Source organism: Rana temporaria, chromosome 5 (assembly GCF_905171775.1).
Source record: "Rana temporaria chromosome 5, aRanTem1.1, whole genome shotgun sequence".
In the NCBI taxonomy this organism is placed as follows: domain Eukaryota; kingdom Metazoa; phylum Chordata; class Amphibia; order Anura; family Ranidae; genus Rana; species Rana temporaria.
Window position 1 is genome coordinate 408115376 of NC_053493.1, and position 18565 is coordinate 408133940.

At 45.8% G+C, this 18565-nt stretch overlaps 1 protein-coding gene across 1 annotated transcript in view; it reads right to left on the reverse strand.

The window, feature by feature from the left end:
* COL22A1 (collagen type XXII alpha 1 chain) overlaps positions 1–18565 on the reverse strand; it is a 513833-nt gene that overhangs the window by 351332 nt on the left and 143936 nt on the right. Inside the window, exons 4-5 of the mRNA XM_040355007.1 lie at positions 11959–12033; positions 524–635 (exon numbers count right to left, since the gene is read on the reverse strand). Coding sequence (XP_040210941.1) covers positions 524–635; positions 11959–12033 — 187 coding nt within the window. The remainder of the gene's footprint in view (positions 1–523; positions 636–11958; positions 12034–18565) is intronic.

Genomic DNA, 18565 nt, shown 5'->3' on the forward strand with positions numbered 1-18565 from the left:
ACAGTGGCTGTGTTTGATGGGCACAGTATCGGCAGTTGATGGGCACAGTAGTGGCAGTTGATGGGCACACTGGCAGCATTTGATGGGCACAGTAGCGGCAGTTGATGGGCACACTGGCAGCAGTTGATGTGCACAGTGGCTGCAATTGATGGGCACAGTAGCGGCAATTGATGGGCACAGTGTCAGCAATTGATGGGTACAGTAGCTGCGTTTGACGGCACAGTGGCTGTGTTTGATGGGCACAGTGGCTGCAATTGATGTTTTTTTTTTCAGTTTGTTTGTGCCCCCCAGCCCCCCCCCCCCCCCCAAAAAATAAATTTGAGCACCAGCCACCACTTCTTTATGGAAAGGAAAAGCATTGAATTTAGAATACCTGATTTTTCTGTGCTTTTACCTGCTTTTTTAAGTTGACGACAGTGTCTCTTTAATAGATCTAGTTACATTTTTTCTTAGAAATTACTAAAAATGATTTAATTACTTTGTAAAAATTGGGCAACAGACAGCAGCACATCTTTCTACTCACTCGGTCTTCTGGACGATGGGGTAGGTTCCAAGGCGTACATAGGAGCTCTGTACTCCGCCATCTTTTTCACCAAATACTTCTTTGACGTTAAAGAGTTCCATTAGGTCAAAACCTGTCATCAAATGATGTATAAGAAGAATGGAGGGAGATATTAGCTTTTGACACGGATGCATAGCTGTATAGTGATGCAAGTTTCTGAAAAATGTAAAACCCTGAGAGGGGGAATCACAGGCGTACGAATGTTACAGGCGTACGGCCATTCATTCCAAAGTACACCTGATCTCAAAATGTCAAGGGGCCATATTCTCAGAAGAGTTACGACGGTGTATCTCAGGAAACTCCGTCGTATCTCTCTATTTTGACCCGCGTATCTATGCGAGTGATTCCTAGAATCATTTTCGCATACTGTAGATACGCTGAAGATCCGACATGTGTAAGTCACTTACACTGTCGGATCTTAAATGTAATTCCCCGCCGGCCGCTAGGTGGCGTTTACGTTCAGGTCTCATTTGTTTATGCAAATGAGCCTGATACGCCGATTCCCAAACTAAATTGCGTCGCGTAACCGTTGCTTACGTCGTTTGCGTAAGCGTAAGGTTACCCCTGCTATATGAGGGGTAACCTTACGCCAGTCCGATGCCATGTTAAGTATGGCGTCGGGTCCGCGTCGTCTTTTCCCGTCGGGTACGTCGTTTTACTAAGTCGTTCTTGAATACGACTTTACGTCAATGACGCACACGTCGGCGTCATTGACGTTTTCCGCCGAGAACTGGAGCATGCGCACTGGGCTATTTTAAGCCCGGCGCATGCGCAGTTCGAACGGCACGGGGGCGCGCTTAATTTAAATACAAGCCGCCCCCTTGGAATTACGCGGGGATACGCCGGGCCAATTACACTACGCCGCCGCAAACTACGGAGCAAGTGCTTGAGGAATACGGCACTTGCTCCTGTAAGTTGGGGCGGCGTAGTGTAAATGGCTTACGCTACGGCCGCGGGGAAACTACCAGAATCTGGCCCAAGATAATTAGGAAGCATCTGGAAATGGTAATGTTTCTAAGCAATACCTTGAAAAATCGACATTTTGCTTTGCATACCTCTAGAAAAATAGGGGTGCACTTCCTGTGCCTAGGCACTCCTGTCCCTTGAGTTTTACAGCAGTGTTTCTTCAGGGTGAGATCATCTGAGGCCTCGTACACACGACCGTTTTCCTCGACAAAATCCATCAAGAAACTTGGTGGCAGAGCTTTTTTGCCGAGGAAAACGGTCGTGTGTATGCTTTTCGTCGAGAAAACTGTTGTGGTCCTCGACGAGAAAAAAGTTCTCTTTTTTCTTGTCGGGAGTCTCGATTTCCTCCTCGTGTTTCTCGTCAGGCTGGTTTACAACGAGAAACCCGATAGCGTGTATGCTTAGAAACCCGCGCATGCTCAGAATAAAGTATGAGACGGGAGCGCACCTTCGGTAAAAGTAGCGTTTGTAATGGAGATAGCACATTACTCACGTTGTAACAGACTTAAAAGCGCAAATCGCCTCTCAAACTTTTACTTAAAGCGGGAGTTCACCCGAAAAACAATTTTTAACATTAGATTGAGGCTCATTTTGTGAAGGGGAATCGGGTGTTTTTTTAAAATCGAAGCCGTACTTACCGTTTTAGAGAGCGATCTTCTCCGCCGCTTCCGGGTATGGTCTTCGGGACTGGGCGTTCCTATTTGATTGACAGGCTTCCGACGGTCGCATACATCGCGTCACGAGTAGCCGAAAGAAGCCGAACGTCGATGCGGCTCTATACGCCGCCTGCGCACCGACGTTCGGCTACTTTCGGAAAATCGTGACGTGATGTATGCGACCGTCGGATGCCTGTCAATCAAATAGGAACGCCCAGTCCCGCAGCCCATACCCGGAAGCGGCGGAGAAGATCGCTCTCTAAAACGGTAAGTACAGCTTTGATTTAAAAAAAAAACACCCGATTCCCCTTCACAAACCGAGCCTCAATCTAATGTTAAAAATTACGTTTTTGGGTGAACCTCCACTTTAACACGCAGTAACATGAGATTAGCAAAAGCAGCCCCAAGGGTGGCGCCAGTGGAATCAAACTTCCCCTTTATAGTGCCGTCGAATGTGTTGTACGTCACCGCGTTTGAGAACGGCGAGATTTTGTCTTGACAGTGTGTACGCAAAGAAAGCTTGACAAGATTCTCGACAAGTCTGACAAGGAACTCGTAGAGGAAAACGATGTTTTATTCACGACTAGTTTCTCGGTCGTGTGTACGAGGCCTAAGCCAGGGTTTCTCAACCAGGGTTCCTCCAGAAGTTGCTAGGGGTTCCTTAAGCAATAAATAATTTCTAACTCTAATGCCTCGTACACACGACCGGTTTTCCAGTCGGGAAAACTGCCATGGGAGCTTTTGGCCGGGAAAACCGCCGGGAATCCTGGCTGGAAAAATGAGAACATGAGCCCTTTTTTTCCCGCCGGTTTTTAAGCAGGCGGTTTACCTATGGGGAAAACCTGCGGTGGAGCATACACACGGCCGGGTTTCCCGAACAAAGCTCTCGAGCAGGTTCTCGGTTTTCCCCTTGTTTTTCTTGGTGGACTTTTTACCGTCGGGAAAACCGATCATGTGTACAAGGCATAAGGTGACAACCAACCATCTCCCTGTTCTGCATAGTGACTAGGACACTGATCGTCTGCTCCCTCTCATCGGGAGCAGCGATTAGCCCAGCCCCCACGCAGTTAGAATCACTCCCTAGGACACACGTAACCCCATCCCTGCCCCCTACTGGTTAACCCCTTCCCTGCTAGTCACATTTATACAGTAATCAGTGCATTTATAGCACTGATCGCTGTATAAATGTGAATGGTCCCAAAATAGCGTCAAAAGTGTCCGATGTTTCCGCCATAAAGTCGCAGTCACGATAAAAATCGCAGATCGCCGCCATTACTAGTAAAAAAGAAATATTAATAAAGATGCCATAAAACTACCCCCTATTTTGTAGACGCTATAACTTTTGCGCAAACCAATCGATAAACGCTTATTGCGATTTTTTACCAAAAATATGTAGAAGAATACGTATCGGCCTAAACTGAGGGAAAAAAATGTATATATAGTTGACCTGTAAAGTTACTAATAGGTCCACTTTACGAGAGGCCAAGCCAGTAGGCAATCGAGGCTGCTGACAAAAATAATGAATGGGCCAATCATCAATAACACGCTTTACATCTCATTGCCTCATTTAGCCATAGGCCATACGCAGTGGCGTATCTAGGGTATGGCAGCCATGGAAAGTGCCATGGGCGCCATATGAAGGGGGCACTGATGAGTGGCTGGGCAGCAAGGCACTTACCAGGGTCTGAGGGTCTCTTCTTCCCTCCTCCCGAGCATAGGCAGGATCTCCTTTTCGGCACCTTTGCTAATAGACAATGGGCTAGATTCAGTAAGAGTGCGGCCGGCGTATCAGTAGATACACCGACCTAACTCAGAATCTGCGCCGTTCTAAGTTTAAGTGTATTCTCAAACAGAGATACACTTAAACCTATCTAAGATACAACGGCTTGCGCCGTCCTATCTTAGGTTGCAATATTTAGGCTGGCCGCTAGGTGGCACTTCCATTGCGGTCGGCGTAGAATATGTAAATCACTAGATACGCCTATTCACGAACGTACGCCCGGCCGACGCAGTACAGATACGCCGTTTACGTAACGCATTAGCAGGCCTAAAGTTATTCCATCAAATAGCTGGAATAGTAATGATAAGTATGGCCGCCGTTCCCGCGCCGAAATTTGAAAATTTTACAACGTTTGCGTAAGTCGTCCGTGAATAGGGTTTTACGTAATTTACGTCCATGTCGAAATCAATAGGACCGTGCGGCGTACTTAGCCGCAATGCACACTGGGACATGTAGGCGGACGGCGCATGCGCCGTTCGAAAAATACGTCAATCACGTCAGGTCAAGCCCATTAACATAAAACACGCCCCCTCAGCCGAATTTGAATTAGCCGCCCTTACGCCCGCATGATTTACGCTACGCCGCCGTAACTTAGCAGGCAAGTACTTTGTGAATTATGTACTTGCCTCGCTAACTTACGGCGGCGTAATGTAAACGCGATACACTATGCCGCCGCAAAGTTAGGGCGGGCTATGTGAATCTAGCCCAATGGCAGCGCTATCCCTGCTGCGTTCAGCCACAGCCCTCCCCTGTTCTCCCAGGCTCTTCCATTCCATCTGGTCGGATTGGCAGCGCACAAAGAAGACAGAGGAACATCAGTTTTTCCCTCTCCTCTGTGAAAACTGAGGCCTTAAGTGATGAAGATTTCATCACTTCCAGTATTGGTTCTGCATTTACCTGGCCTTGGAGAGCAGAGGAGGGATCAGGGGTCTAATAAACCCCACATTTCTCCATAAAGAGGATAGGTCACTACCCAAAGTATCACAAGGGATGATAAATATCACTAGTTTTGTTAGCTGTTTTTTTTGTTAACCTCCCTGGCGGTATGATTCTGTCTGGAATTACGTACCAAAAGCGGTACAATTATTTGCAAGGAAATTTAGCGTTTTATACTGTAGACCTGCAATTCTTAGGAATAACTCATTTAAATCTGACCAAACAAGAGTCTAGTAGGCATCCCGGGTATGATTTAAAAAAAAAAAACTAAATTATAAATTATAAAATAATAAATAATTATAACAAGTAATAATATAATTATAATAAAAATTATTCAATAATGTAATCAACTCAAAATCACTGAAATGTTCTCAGTTGCAGAATTGTCGCTGTCATTACTTTTATTTTTTTTATGAAGAATTTCCCCACAAATCGCTATCGCACAATTCTGCAAGTGATTATAATTTATTATCGCTGTTTTCTAGCGGCTCTAAAACCATTTTTGACATAAAGGGACACTTTTGGACAATCTACAGTTTGCAGGCAGAAAGAACAGTTTTTATTATATAAAAGTACATGTAGGACACTGGGCAGACCACTAGGGACAAGGGGGGTGTGTATTTTTTACATACAGTACTGTAATCTATAAGATTACAGTATACTGTATGTAAAGTGTTTGTTTACTTTTTTGAATTTGGCGCCGTTCTCCGCCCCCGTGCGTCGTAACGTCGCAGGGAACGGGCATCGGCGGCACAGGAGGACACTGTGAATCGAGCGAGGTCCCGCTCGCTCACACAGCGGGGATGCATCGCAGGATCCAGGGACAAGGTAAGTAAACCAAGCCTGTGGATTCAGCGAGAAGGTAAGCCGCGCCACTGCACGCTCTGCACATCTACCCCGAGCGTGACTCGGGGATACCGATCCTAGCATGGAAAAACCACCCCGAGTCACGCTTGGGGATACCGCCAAGGAGGTTAAGGTTATCTAAAAGATGTGTTTCAAATTTTTTGACAGGGGGCGCAGTTTCAGTGCTTGCCCATAGGCGCTATTTTCACTAGATACGCCTCTGACCATACGTGTTCCACCGAACCAGCCCTGGCACTTGTGGGGTTTGAGATAAATTGAGAACATGATGAAATACCCTTTTAATATGCATGTCTTGTTCACTGCATTCTTTATTCACTTATACAAGAAAAAAAAGAGAAAAGAGGAAAAAAAGCTCAGCAAAAGTTCAAGAAATTTACATTGTTATTCATATATCATGGAATTTGCTTATATCAGGACCGAAAACCAAACAATTATTTATTGTGCGGCTTTGGCTAATCCCAATGTATGGCTGCCGCGGGGGCCCCCCGTCTTCCTGAGAAATAAATGAGGTCTTGTGACCTCCGCGACTCCTGGAAAGGTCACTTTTGCAAAATACATTTTGTGTATTAGTCATTGCCCAAATCTACGTATCATTAGTGAGCCCATTATGCTAAGGATCTGCTCCATCATTAATCATGTAAATATTGGGCCGGTGCTTTTGAAGACAAAGAGAACTTTCTAAATACATTGAGTGTGAAAAGGATTATTGTAGTAGTGTTCATGGTAAGCGGAATTAGTGCCTGGGTCATTAAAAGTAGATGTAATGGGGGGGAAAAAAATGGCTTTAAATTAAGCCAATTAAGGAAAATGTATTATACTGTTTATATTTGCTTTTTCAGTATAATATACTTTTTATTAAGAAACTTAAATTAAAACTATTTTCTCGCTAATTAATAAACCAGTCCACCGTCCCAAGATGGCCAACCTAATCTCCCCATAGGCTTAACCACTTCAGCCCCGGACCATTTTGCTGGTCAATGACCGGGCCACTGTTTTGCGATTTGGCACTGCGTCGCTTTGAATGACAATTGCGCAGTCGTGCGACGTGGCTCCTGAAACAAAATTGACGTCCTTTTTTTCCCCACAAATAGAGATTTCTTTTGGTGATATTGGATCACCTCTGTGGTTTTTATTTTTATAAACAAAAAAAGAGCGTCAATTTTGAAAACAAAAAGCAATGGGGCAGATCCACAAAGATCTGCCCCGGCGCATCGTATCCGAGATACGCTACGCCGCCGTACCTTACCTGGCTTTAAATTCGAATCCTGGAAGAATTTGCACCGTAAGTTACGGCGGCGTAGTGTATCTCTGGCGGCGGAATTCAAATCGGCAATTAGGGGGCGTGTTTCATTTAAATGAAGCGCGTCTCCGCGCCGAATGAACTGCGAATGCGACGTCCCTAAATTTTCCGCCGTGCATTGCGCAAGGACGTCATTTTTTTAAACATAGACGTGAATTACGTCCATCCCGATTCACGGACGACTTATGCAAAAAAAAAAAAAAACGCGGGAACGATGGCCATACTTAACATGGCAAGTCTATCTATACGCCCAAAAATACCAGCTTTAACCACTTAAGCCCCGGACCAATATGCTGGCTAAAGACCCAAGGGGTTTTTACAGTTCGGGACTGCGTCGCTTTAACAGACAATTGCGCGGTCGTGCGACGTGGCTCCCAAACAAAATTGGCGTCCTTTTTTCCCCACAAATAGAGCTTTCTTTTGGTGGTATTTGATCACCTCTGCGGTTTTTATTTTTTGCGCTATAAACAAAAATAGAGCGACAATTTAAAAAAAAATGCAATATTTTTTACTTTTTGCTGTAATAAATATCCCCCAAAAACATATATAACATTTTTTTTTTTCCTCAGTTTAGGCCGATACGTATTCTTCTACCTATTTTTGGTAAAAAAAAATCGCAATAATCGTTTATCGGTTGGTTTGCGCAAAATTTATAGCGTTTACAAAATAGGGGATAGTTTTTTTGGATTTTTATTTTTTTTTATTTTTTTTACTAGTAATGGCGGCGATCAGCGATTTTTTTCGTGACTGCGACATTATGGCAGACACTTCAGACAATTTTGACACATTTTTGGGACCATTGTCATTTTCACAGCAAAAAATGCATTTAAATTGCATTCTTTATTGTGAAAATGACAGTTGCAGTTTGGGAGTTAAACACAGGGGGCGCTGTAACATTTAGGGATCACCTAGTGTGTGTTTACTAGTGTAGGGGGGTGTGGCTGTAGGACTGACACCATCGATCGAGTCTTCCCTATAAAAGGGATCACTCGATCGATGCGCCGCCACAGTGAAGCACGGGGAAGCCGTGTTTACATACGGCTCTCCCCGTTCTTCAGCTCTGGGGAGCGATCGCGACGGAGCGGCTAAAAACAAATAGCCGGGCCGTCGTCCCGGATCGCTCCCCGAGCGGACCCGACCTCCGCATGTACCGGGGGGGGGGTCCCGATCGGACCCCCCACCCACGTCTAGCAGAGGACGTACAGGTACGTGGATGAGCCTATCCGTGCCATTCTGCTGACGTAAATGTACATGAGGAGGTCGGGAACTGGTTAACTATACGCCGGAAAAAGCCGACTAGAGACAACATAAGAGAATGCGACGGCCGCTCGTACGTTCGTGGATCGTCGGAAATAGCTAATTTGCATACCCGACACAAAAAACGACGCAAACTCCACCCAGCGGACGCCAAAGTATTGCGTCTAAGATCCGAAGGCGTACGAAGCCGTACGCTTGTCGGATCTAACCCAGATGTCGTCGTATCTTGGTTTGAGGATTAAAACTAAAGATACGACGCGGGAAATTTGAAAGTACGGCGGCGTATCAGTAGATACGCCGGCGTACTCGCTCTGTGGATCTGCCTCAATATTTTTTTGCTATATTTTTGCTTTTTCTGCTATAATAAATATCCCCGAAAAATATATAAAACTACATTTTTTTTCCTCAGTTTAGACCGATACGTATTCTTAGGCCCCGTACACACGACCGAGGAACTCGACGTGCCGAACACATCGAGTTCCTCGTCGAGTTCAGTGTGAAAGCCGCCGAGGAACTCGGCGGGCCGACTTTTCCCATTGACTAACGAGAAAATAGAGAACATGTTCTCTTTTCGGCCCGACGAGTTCCTCGTCGGCTTCCTCGCTGAAAAGTGTACACACGACAGAGTTTCTCGCCAGAATCCAGCTCCGACCGAGTTTCTGGCTGAATTCTGCCGAGAAACTCGGTCGTGTGTACGGGGCCTGATACATATTTTTGGTAAAAAAAAAATTGCAATAAGCGTTTATTGATTGGTTTGCGCAAAAGTTATAGCGTATAAAAAATAGAAATTAGTTTTATGGCATTTTTATTAATATATATATTTTTTTTACTAGTAATGGCGGCGATCAGTGATTTTTATCGTGACTGCGACATTATGGCGGACACATCGGACACTTTTGACACATTTTTGGGACCATTGTCATTTTCACAGCGAGCAGTGCTATAAAAATGCACCGATTACTGTGTAAATGACAATGGCAGTGAATGGGTTAACCACTAGGGGGCGCTAAAGGGGTTAAGTGTGTCCTATTGTGTGTTTCTTTCTGTAGGAGGGCGTGGCTGGACGTGTGACGTCACTGATCGTTGTTCCCTATGACAGGGAACAGACGATCAGTGACACTGCCACAGAGAAGAACAGGGAAGGTTTGTTTACACTCCTCTCCCCGTTCTTCAGCTCCTGTGACCCGATTGTGGGACACCGGCGGCGATCGGGTCCACGGGTCGGAGAGCTCAGGACTATGTCGCAAGCGAGCCGCCGCCGGCGGCGCGTACACGACCCACGGCTGGGCTCTTAAAGGCGACGTACCTGTACGTGCTTGTAAACGACAATTTTCCACGACCAAAAAATACCAAAAAACTATTCTAAAAATATCTTGCTAGATAGAATGGAATATTTTTTTGGTCTTTTTTGGTCGTGGAAAATCGTCGTTTATGCCAATATTATGCGTGAACAATAAAGTTGTCTGCACTTGATTGACGTCTGACGTTGTTTTCCGACGGCATTACGTTCTTCCGGTTTCCCCTGGACGACCCGTTTTTTCCATGCCGGCGTAATCACATTGTTTACCGCGATCGTTCAGATGACCAGAGACTATATTAAGGCAAGCTAGTGACTTATCAGGCCCCGCCCCGCTGAGGAAGTTGCTACAACGTAACGCGTACGGGGGAAGGAGCCTGAAGTCGCTTGCTGCCATCTCTGATAAAACACATTGGGCTAGATTCAGATAGGTGAGCGGATCTTTAAAGCACTTGCCTGTAAAGTTGCGGCAGCGTATCGTAAATCCCCCGGTGGAATTCAAATTCGTAGGGGGCGTGTATCATTTAAATGAAGCGTGCCCCCACGCCGACCGAACTGCACATGCGCCATCCCAAAAAAATCCCAGAGTGCATTGCTCTAAATGACGTCGCAAGGACGTCATTGGTATCGACGGGAACGTACATTACGTCCATCCGTATTCGCAAACGACTTACGCAAACAACGTAAAATTTCAAAACTCGGCACGGGAACGACGGCCATACTTAACATTAGCTACGCCTCATATAGCAGGGGTAACTATACACCGTAAAAAGCCGAACGCAAACGACGTAAAAAAAAAGCGCCGGGCGGTCTTTCGTTTCTGAATCTGCGTAACTCCTCATTTGCATATTCATTGCGTAATTATACGGAAGCGACGAGGAAACTGTCGAGGAACTCGTCGAGCCAAAAAGAGAGCATGTTATCCTTTTCCTCAACAGGAATTGAGAAAATTGGCACGTCGAGTTCCTCGACAGCCTAACAAGGAACTCGACGAGCAAAACGATGTTCCTCGGTCGTGTGTATGAGGCTTCACTCATCGCACCAATCTGTTTTGATTTCTGCTGGTATGACTGCCTGGTAAAACAGGGGTCCATACCTTAAAGCGGGAGTTCACCCGAATTTTTTTTTTTAACATTAGATTGATGCTCATTTTGTGAAGGGGAATCGGGTGTTTTTTTTTTAAATCGAAGCAGTACTTACCGTTTTAGAGAGCGATCTTCTCCGCCGCTTCCGGGTATGGGCTGCGGGACTGGGCGTACCTATTTGATTGACAGGCTTCCGACGGTCGCATACATCACGTCACGAGTAGCCGAAAGAAGCCGAACGTCGGTGCGGCTCTATACGGCGCCTGCGCACCGACGTTCGGCTACTTCGATTTAAAAAAAACTACCCGATCCCCCTTGACAAAATGAGCATCAATCTAATGTTAAAAATTAAGTTTTCGGGTGAACCTCCACTTTAAGGTGAGAGTAGCCATTCTTAAAGGGACACTAAAGGCAGAAATGTTTTTTTTTTTAAATAACAAACATGTTATACTTACCTCCGCTGTGCAGTTCGTTTTGCACAGTGTGACCCGGATTCGTGTCTTCTGGGGTCCCTCGGCGGCTGTCTCGGCTCCTCCTCGCAAAAGCTTTCCACGTTCATGCGAGCTCCCTCGCATTGTGGAAAGCTTTTGCGAGCGCGCTCCCGTGATACATCGGTGGCCATAGCCGCCGACTGTATCACTCGGCCCACCCCCCGGCGCGCTGCGTCATCCGCTGTGATTGACAGCAGCGCCAGCCAATGGCTGCGCTTCTATCAATCCGCCCAGCCTAGCCAATCAACGGCCAGGCTGGGAAACCAAGAACATCACGTGAACGCGCCCGGGAATTTCGAACGGTCAGGTAAGTAAAACGGGGGCTCGGGGGGGGGGGGGGGGGGGGGCGTTACCATCGGATGTTTTTTCACCTTAATGCATAGGATGCATTAAGGTGAAAAAACTTTTACCTTTACAACCCCTTTAATGGTGGAGGGATCACTCATTTGAATTTAAAGTCACCGGTGAAGATTTGGAAGTGTTGGTCACTTTATTCCTGTGGATTTTTCACTATATGGACATTTTTTTTCTGTTTTGCTTTACTTAAAAAAATTTGGGTCAATATACTGGTTTTTTTGCACTTTAATTCTTATTAGGAATATTTTCATTGCGCTGCACTATTTTCTTATATATTTTGCATTTTTGGGATTTTGTGATTGTCCTGTCAGTGTTCAGCTTGCAATTTGAGGGGGGAAGTTTATTACTAATTTTCATTGTTTTTACGCTGATTGCACCCTTTGTTTTTTCATCCCTTAACCTACCTGGAATTTCGTCTTTTTCTCCATTCTTGTGTTTAAAACGCTCACCCTCGACTCTGACGTTTGGACAGAGGACATCTGCAACCAAAATAAAAAGGAATAATTAGGCGTATAACGTTCCATTAGACACTTACACAGCACAATTCAGGAAAGACACAACACACAGCCGACTTTTTATGTTGGATTTTTGGTTACTGTTATGTTACTACGCAGTTGGGTGCCTAAAATAAATATAAGGCTACATTAGCAAGACGGTTTATCAAGAACAAAATTTCAAATAAAAAATACACTGATGTTCATTTTAGGACACAGAAATGCAATATTTACCCAATTTTTGGTAAACTATAACAAGTTGGGGTTACATTGTGTGAATACAATGTCCCGACATGAAATAGAGGACACCGCCACTCCCTACTAACTAATAACTACATTTCCGGATCTGGTTGCTAGGGCCGGCGCTGCCTGGCATCTTGCAACCAGTGACAATTTACTCTCAGACAGTGAGACCGGGAGCGAGGCCTGCGCCTAGCGCAGCACTGCTGTCCCCACCCACCTCGGCACCTCCTCCTTCTCCGGCACCAAGCGGCAAGCATCAGGGACTGGTGGGATCTTCACTCTCCCGATAGTGACGCCACTCCTTTCCTTCTACGCACGCGGTTAATGCAGAGGGAGTGACAACAGCACTGCATCTGGTAGCAGGCTATGGGTGGCAAGCGGCACTGCATCTGGTGGCAAGTGGCACATTCACCTGATAAATAACCTGCTGCCAAATTCCCCATCAACCCGAGACTACATTTAGCCCCGCCCCCTCATCTTTTTTGGGGGGGAATGTGAGAGAGGGGGTGTGTCCCTGAATGGCAGTTTGGAAATGTGGTCACCCTAGCCAACTCGCCCCGCTAAGACGGGAACTTTATTGTTAAAATCGCCATTGTAGGGTAGCACTAGCATCGGGAGCGTACGGCATATTTGATAGTCATTGCGCATGCGCCGTGTAGAGCTGACTCTCAGCTCTACATGTTTGGCTATTTTCGGAGACTTAGCGCCCCGCCTGCGCAGTACAAGGGGGTCCTTATCTGCCGGGCGGGAGCGTACGGCATATGTGATAGAGCTGCACGATTCTGGGAAAAATGAGAATCGCCATTCTTTTGCATAAAATGAAGATCACGATTCTCTCAGGATTCTCATGTTTTTTTATTCAAAGTGGTAGTAAACCCTGTTCTTGTCAAAATTGCCCATGTTGTCACCTCTACTCATGTTGTAACCATTGCCCATGTTGTCATCATTGCCCATGTTGTCACCTCTACTCATATTGTCACCATTGCCCATGTTGTCACCATTGCCCATGTTTTTTTTTTCCAAAGAGTCTTCCAACCAAGCACAGAAGGTATTATTTTTCCTTTCATTTTTATCCATACTTAGTTGCTTCATTTACAGATATATATAGCTTCTATATACTATTACATAGATTGACATTATCTTATTATCCAAAAACATTGTTCCTCTTATTCCAATTTCCAGTACCCTACCCTATCCTCCCCAACCTCCCTCCGCCCCTTCCCCCCCAAAAAAAAGGGGGAACCCTTCCCCAGTGTCCCCCTCTCCTCTCTTCCCTCCTCCCCCCTCAAAGATCCCTGTCTCTATATCTTGTGTATGGGGTCCAAATCAATCTATACTTCTCCTCTTGTTCTCTTAATCCCATAGTCAGATTCTCCATCTGTTGGATTTCTGATACTCTGCCTAACCATTGTTGTCTAGTAGGGATAGTTGTGCTTTTCCACAGAATTGGAATACATGCCCTTGCAGCGGTCAGTAAATGTCTAAGTAGGGATTTTTTTAAACTTAGCCGTGGAAATTGGGATATCAAGTAGTAAATAGGTGGCGGGATTTCCTCCTAGTTCCACGTCTATAATTTCTTTTACCGTGTCCGTAACCATTTTCCAAAATTCTTTTAACTTTGAACATGTCCAAAATACATGTAGCATAGTACCCTCCTCTTCTCCACACCGCCAGCACCGATCTGATGCTTCCGGAAATATCCGATTTAATGAGACGGGGGTTTTGTACCATCTAGTTAAGATCTTTCTAACCTCCCTCCTGATATCTGGTAGCTAAGGAGGCTTTATGTGTAAAATTAAACATTTTTGTTTTCTGAATCTCTGAAAATTCAACCTCCAACTCTCTTTCCCATGCTTGTACTGTATGTATGGTAACTCCTTCGGAGCTTCCGACTCCACCCATAGACTGTACATTAAAGAAAGACCATGTCTCATCAACTCTCCCTTCAAACATATTTCCTCAAATCCTGAAAAGTCTCTAAACGTTCCCCCTTTTGGGTTCATCGCTCTAATAGCGGCTCTTAGTTGGATTTGTCTCATTGGGTCTAGTTCTCTTCTCAGTACCTCATCCCTTTCTCCCCCCCTCGTCCTTTGATTATCACCTTCAAAGTGTATTAATCTACTCCATCCTAATCGCCTTAGGGCCCCGTACACACGGCCGAGGAACTCGACGTGCCAAACACATCGAGTTCCTCGGCGTGTTCAGTCCTGGAGCCGCCGAGGAGCTCGGCGGGCCGAGTTCTCCCATAGAACAACGAGGAAATAGAGAACATGTTCTCTATTTACTCGCCGAGGTCCTCGTCGGCTTCCTCGGCCGAAAGTGTACACACGGCTGGGTTTCTCGGCAGAATTCAGCTCTGAACCGAGTTTCTGGCTGAATTCTGCCGAGAAACTCGGTCGTGTGTACGGGGCCTCACAGTGTTAAAATGTGGATCTGCAAGACCTATCTGAAACCTAGGATTCCCCAGGACCAGAGTAAGTGGGCTTAGGTGTGTCGAGATTTTAGTTTTCCTAAATAGCTTTTTTATAACTCGTAAAGTTGCTCCTATTTTTGGGTGTTTTTTAACCCCCGGTGGTATATCTACCTCTTGAATCCATGCCATTCCCTCCAGAGGAATGTTCGTGATTTTTTGCTCCAGAAGGATCCATGGTTTTACCTTCTCGTGTGTGCACCATTCTACCACCTTTGCCATATGAGATGCCTCATAGTATCCGATTGGATCTGGTAAGCCCACCCTTCCCCTCTCCTTTGGTAAAGTCAGGAATTCTCGCCGTATTCTCGCTGGTTTTCCTGCCCATATAAACTTAGCAAATCTAGATCTTAAGTCCCTTAAGAAGCCCAAGGAGATCTTTACAGGTAGGGTTTGAAATAGATAAAGTAATCTTGGTATAACGTTCATTTTTAAGATGCTAATTCTCCCGAACCATGTAAAGATCTCCTTGTTCCATCTCTGGAAATCTAACTTGATCTGCCTTACCAGGGGTGCAAAGTTCAACTCAAAAATTATATTTAAATTTTTTGATACTTTTGTTCCCAAATAAAGTATATGGGAATCCGTCCACTTAAAGGGGAAGTTTACTGCTAGTTGTTCCTGTGTCTGCCTGTTTACTTCTATTCCCATTGCCTCTGATTTACTATAATTTACCTTAAAGTTAGAGAGATCTCCATATTCACCTATCTCTCTCAACAAGGATGGTAAGGATAGTTCTGGGAACGTTATCGAGAATAAGAGATCATCTGCGAAGGCCGCAACTTTGTATTCCACTCCTTTAATCTGGAGGCCTCTTATGTCTGCATTTAACCGGATAGTTCTCAGGAACGGTTCCAGAGTGAGGATACAAATTATTGGGGAAAGTGGGCATCCTTGCCTTGTTCCATTCCGTATTGGGAACGGATCAGATAATGCATCGTTTACCTTTACCCTTGCCGTCGGGCACGAGTAAAGGCTTGCAATCCAATTTTGCATCCCTATCCCCAATCCTATATGCTGTAATGTAGCACTCAAAAATCCCCAGTCCACCCTATCAAAGGCTTTCTCTGCATCGGTTGATATTAATACTAATGGGTTTTGATGGAGTTGGGCCATATATATGGTACTTAACACTCTTTGTGTATTCTCCCTCCCCTCCCGCCCGGGGACAAAACCTACCTGGTCTGGGTGTACATGCCCATGTTGTCACCATTGCCCATGTTGTCACCATTGCCCATATATGTATACTCTCGATCAGGCCCCCAGGTAGTACAATGTTTTTTTCTCTCAGGCTCCGGGTTACACGGAACCCCTCCGCCGGCCCTCACCTTGGTGCTCCCCCGTCTTCTGCCTCCTCCAGCGGTAAAGCTCCGGCCAGGCTCCCCCAGCACCTGCCCTGATCTCCCCGGCTCCGGTCAGCATTCTCTGCTCCGCTCCCTGTCTGGAACCAGGCTCGCTAGGAATCCTGGGATTGGTAGTTCTACAAGGAGACCTCCCCCTTCACTAACAACAGAGGCGGGGACTACATATCCCGGCATGCCATGCGGCACAGCAGCGGGCGGCGGATGATGACGTTCCTGCTGCGGATTGGAGGATGGTGGTGATGGGGAATGTGAGCGATTTCCGGGACACATGCACATGGGACAGGTGAGATTTATGCCCGCACCCGAGAATCGCGAGTCATCCCGCGGGGAGATCGCGGGCGGGGAGAATCGAGATCGCGATTCTCTCCACGATTAATCGTGCAGCTCTAATATGTGATAGTCATTGTGCATGCGCCGTGTAGAGCTGACTCTCAGCTCTACATGTTCGGCTATTTTCGGAGACTCGGCGCCGCGCTTGCGCAGTACAAGGGGGTCCTTATCTGCCCGGCGTAACTTATTCGGCAGAACACCGTATCGCAAAAAACGGCCCTGTCATTGGGCAGCCAAATCTTCCGGGGCTGAAGTGGTTAACTGGTTATAATTGATGATAAACATTGGACAGTCCTTCCGTGCCGAGTTTCAAGAGACCCTTTTGAGATGGAGAAAGCTTCTTGTATCTTTTGTGTCTCGGGTTTGGAAGCTTGGCTTCCTAATCCGTCTATTAGATGCGGAGTAACAACGGACTCCTTCTAATGAAGACAAAGAGGAGGAAACAAAGGAATATCTCTCTTCCCTTTTGTCTATTTCTCATCCAAATCATCTCTTTGTGTGTTTGTGGAATCAGCCCAGGCCATCCTTTCAGAGGAGGAACTTCTAACTAGTCCTCATCCCTTGTATTGTCACACATGTGCCACTCCGCATTATAGAAAGGAACAGAAACATAGAAGAGCTATAGAAGAAAAAGACCACGCGGCCCATCACGTCTGACCCCCTTTTTTTGCTTTTGGTTGTTTTTTCATTGATGTTTTTTTTAACCTTTCTCTAATGCCGCGTACACACGATCGGATTTTCCGATGAAAAAAGTCGATGGACTTTTTTCATCAGAAATTCCGATCGTGTGTGGGCCCCATCAGACTTTTTTCCCATCTGTGTTTAGAAATAGAACATGTTTCATTTTTCAAATGGAAAAAAAAAACTATAGGAAATTCCTATTGTCTGTGTGCAACTCTGACGGAGAAAAAACCCACGTCAAGTCGACGCATGATCGGAAGCATTGGACTTAAAGGGGTTGTAAAGGTAAATGTTTTTTTAACCTTAATGCATGCTTTGCATTACGGTGAAAAAACATCCAACGGTACTGCCCCCCGAACCCCCGTTTTACTTACCTCACACCTCGAAAGTCACGCGCACGTCCTCGTGATCCTCTTTGGTCCCCAGCCTGGCCGTTGATTGGCTAGGCTGGATGGATTGATAGCAGCGCAGCCATTGGCTGGCGCTGCTGTCAATCACATCCGATGACGCGGCGCGCCGGGGGGCGGGGCCGAGTGATACAGTCGGCGCCTATGCCCGCCGCTGTATCACGGGAGCGCGCCTGCAAAAGCTTTCCACCATGCGAGCTCTCTCGCATGAAGGTGGAAAGCTCTTGCGAGGAGGAGCCGAGACAGCCGCCGAGGGACCCCAGAAGACGTGGATCAGGGCCACTCTGTGCAAAACGAGCTGCACAGTGGAGGTAAGTATAACATGTTTGTTATTTAAAAAAAAATAAAAAAAATACCTTTAGTGACCCTTTCATTTTGGACCGTTTTGGACGGTTGGAATTTGGTCTGACAGTGTGTATGCAAGACAGCTTGAACGGAATTCCGACGGAAAATTACATTGGATTTTAGGCCATTCGGAAATTCAGATCGTGTGTATAGTATTTGATCTACAGTATGTTTGTTCCAAAAATGTTTCAATCCACTCCACATACTGTTGACTGACTCGTTACCTCTGCTGGAAGTCTGCTTTAAGCATCAACTACTCTTTCGGTAAAATAATATGTTCTAAAGTTACAGTGCCTTGAAAAAGTATTCATACCCCTTGAGATTTTCCACATTTTGTCAAAAACTTAAATTTTATTGGGATTTTCAGGGTAGGTTGGGGGACCGTTTAGGGATACTGGGATGTCGATTCCCGCTATATGGTGTGGGGGGAGGGGCATGAGACCCCCAGTGCCCGGTCGCCCAATTATCCGGTATCGCGCACCATGTTTATATTATATCATTTTTGTATATTTATACTTATCTGATCTTATGTTGTTTATTTTATTTTTTCTCTTTTTGTAGAGCTATACCTACTTTGGTCACGTCCTATTCCCCTGAGGAAGCCAATGTCTTGGCGAAACATGTAGGGAAATCCTAAACTGTCACTATAACAGACCAATATCACCTTGGCCATCAGT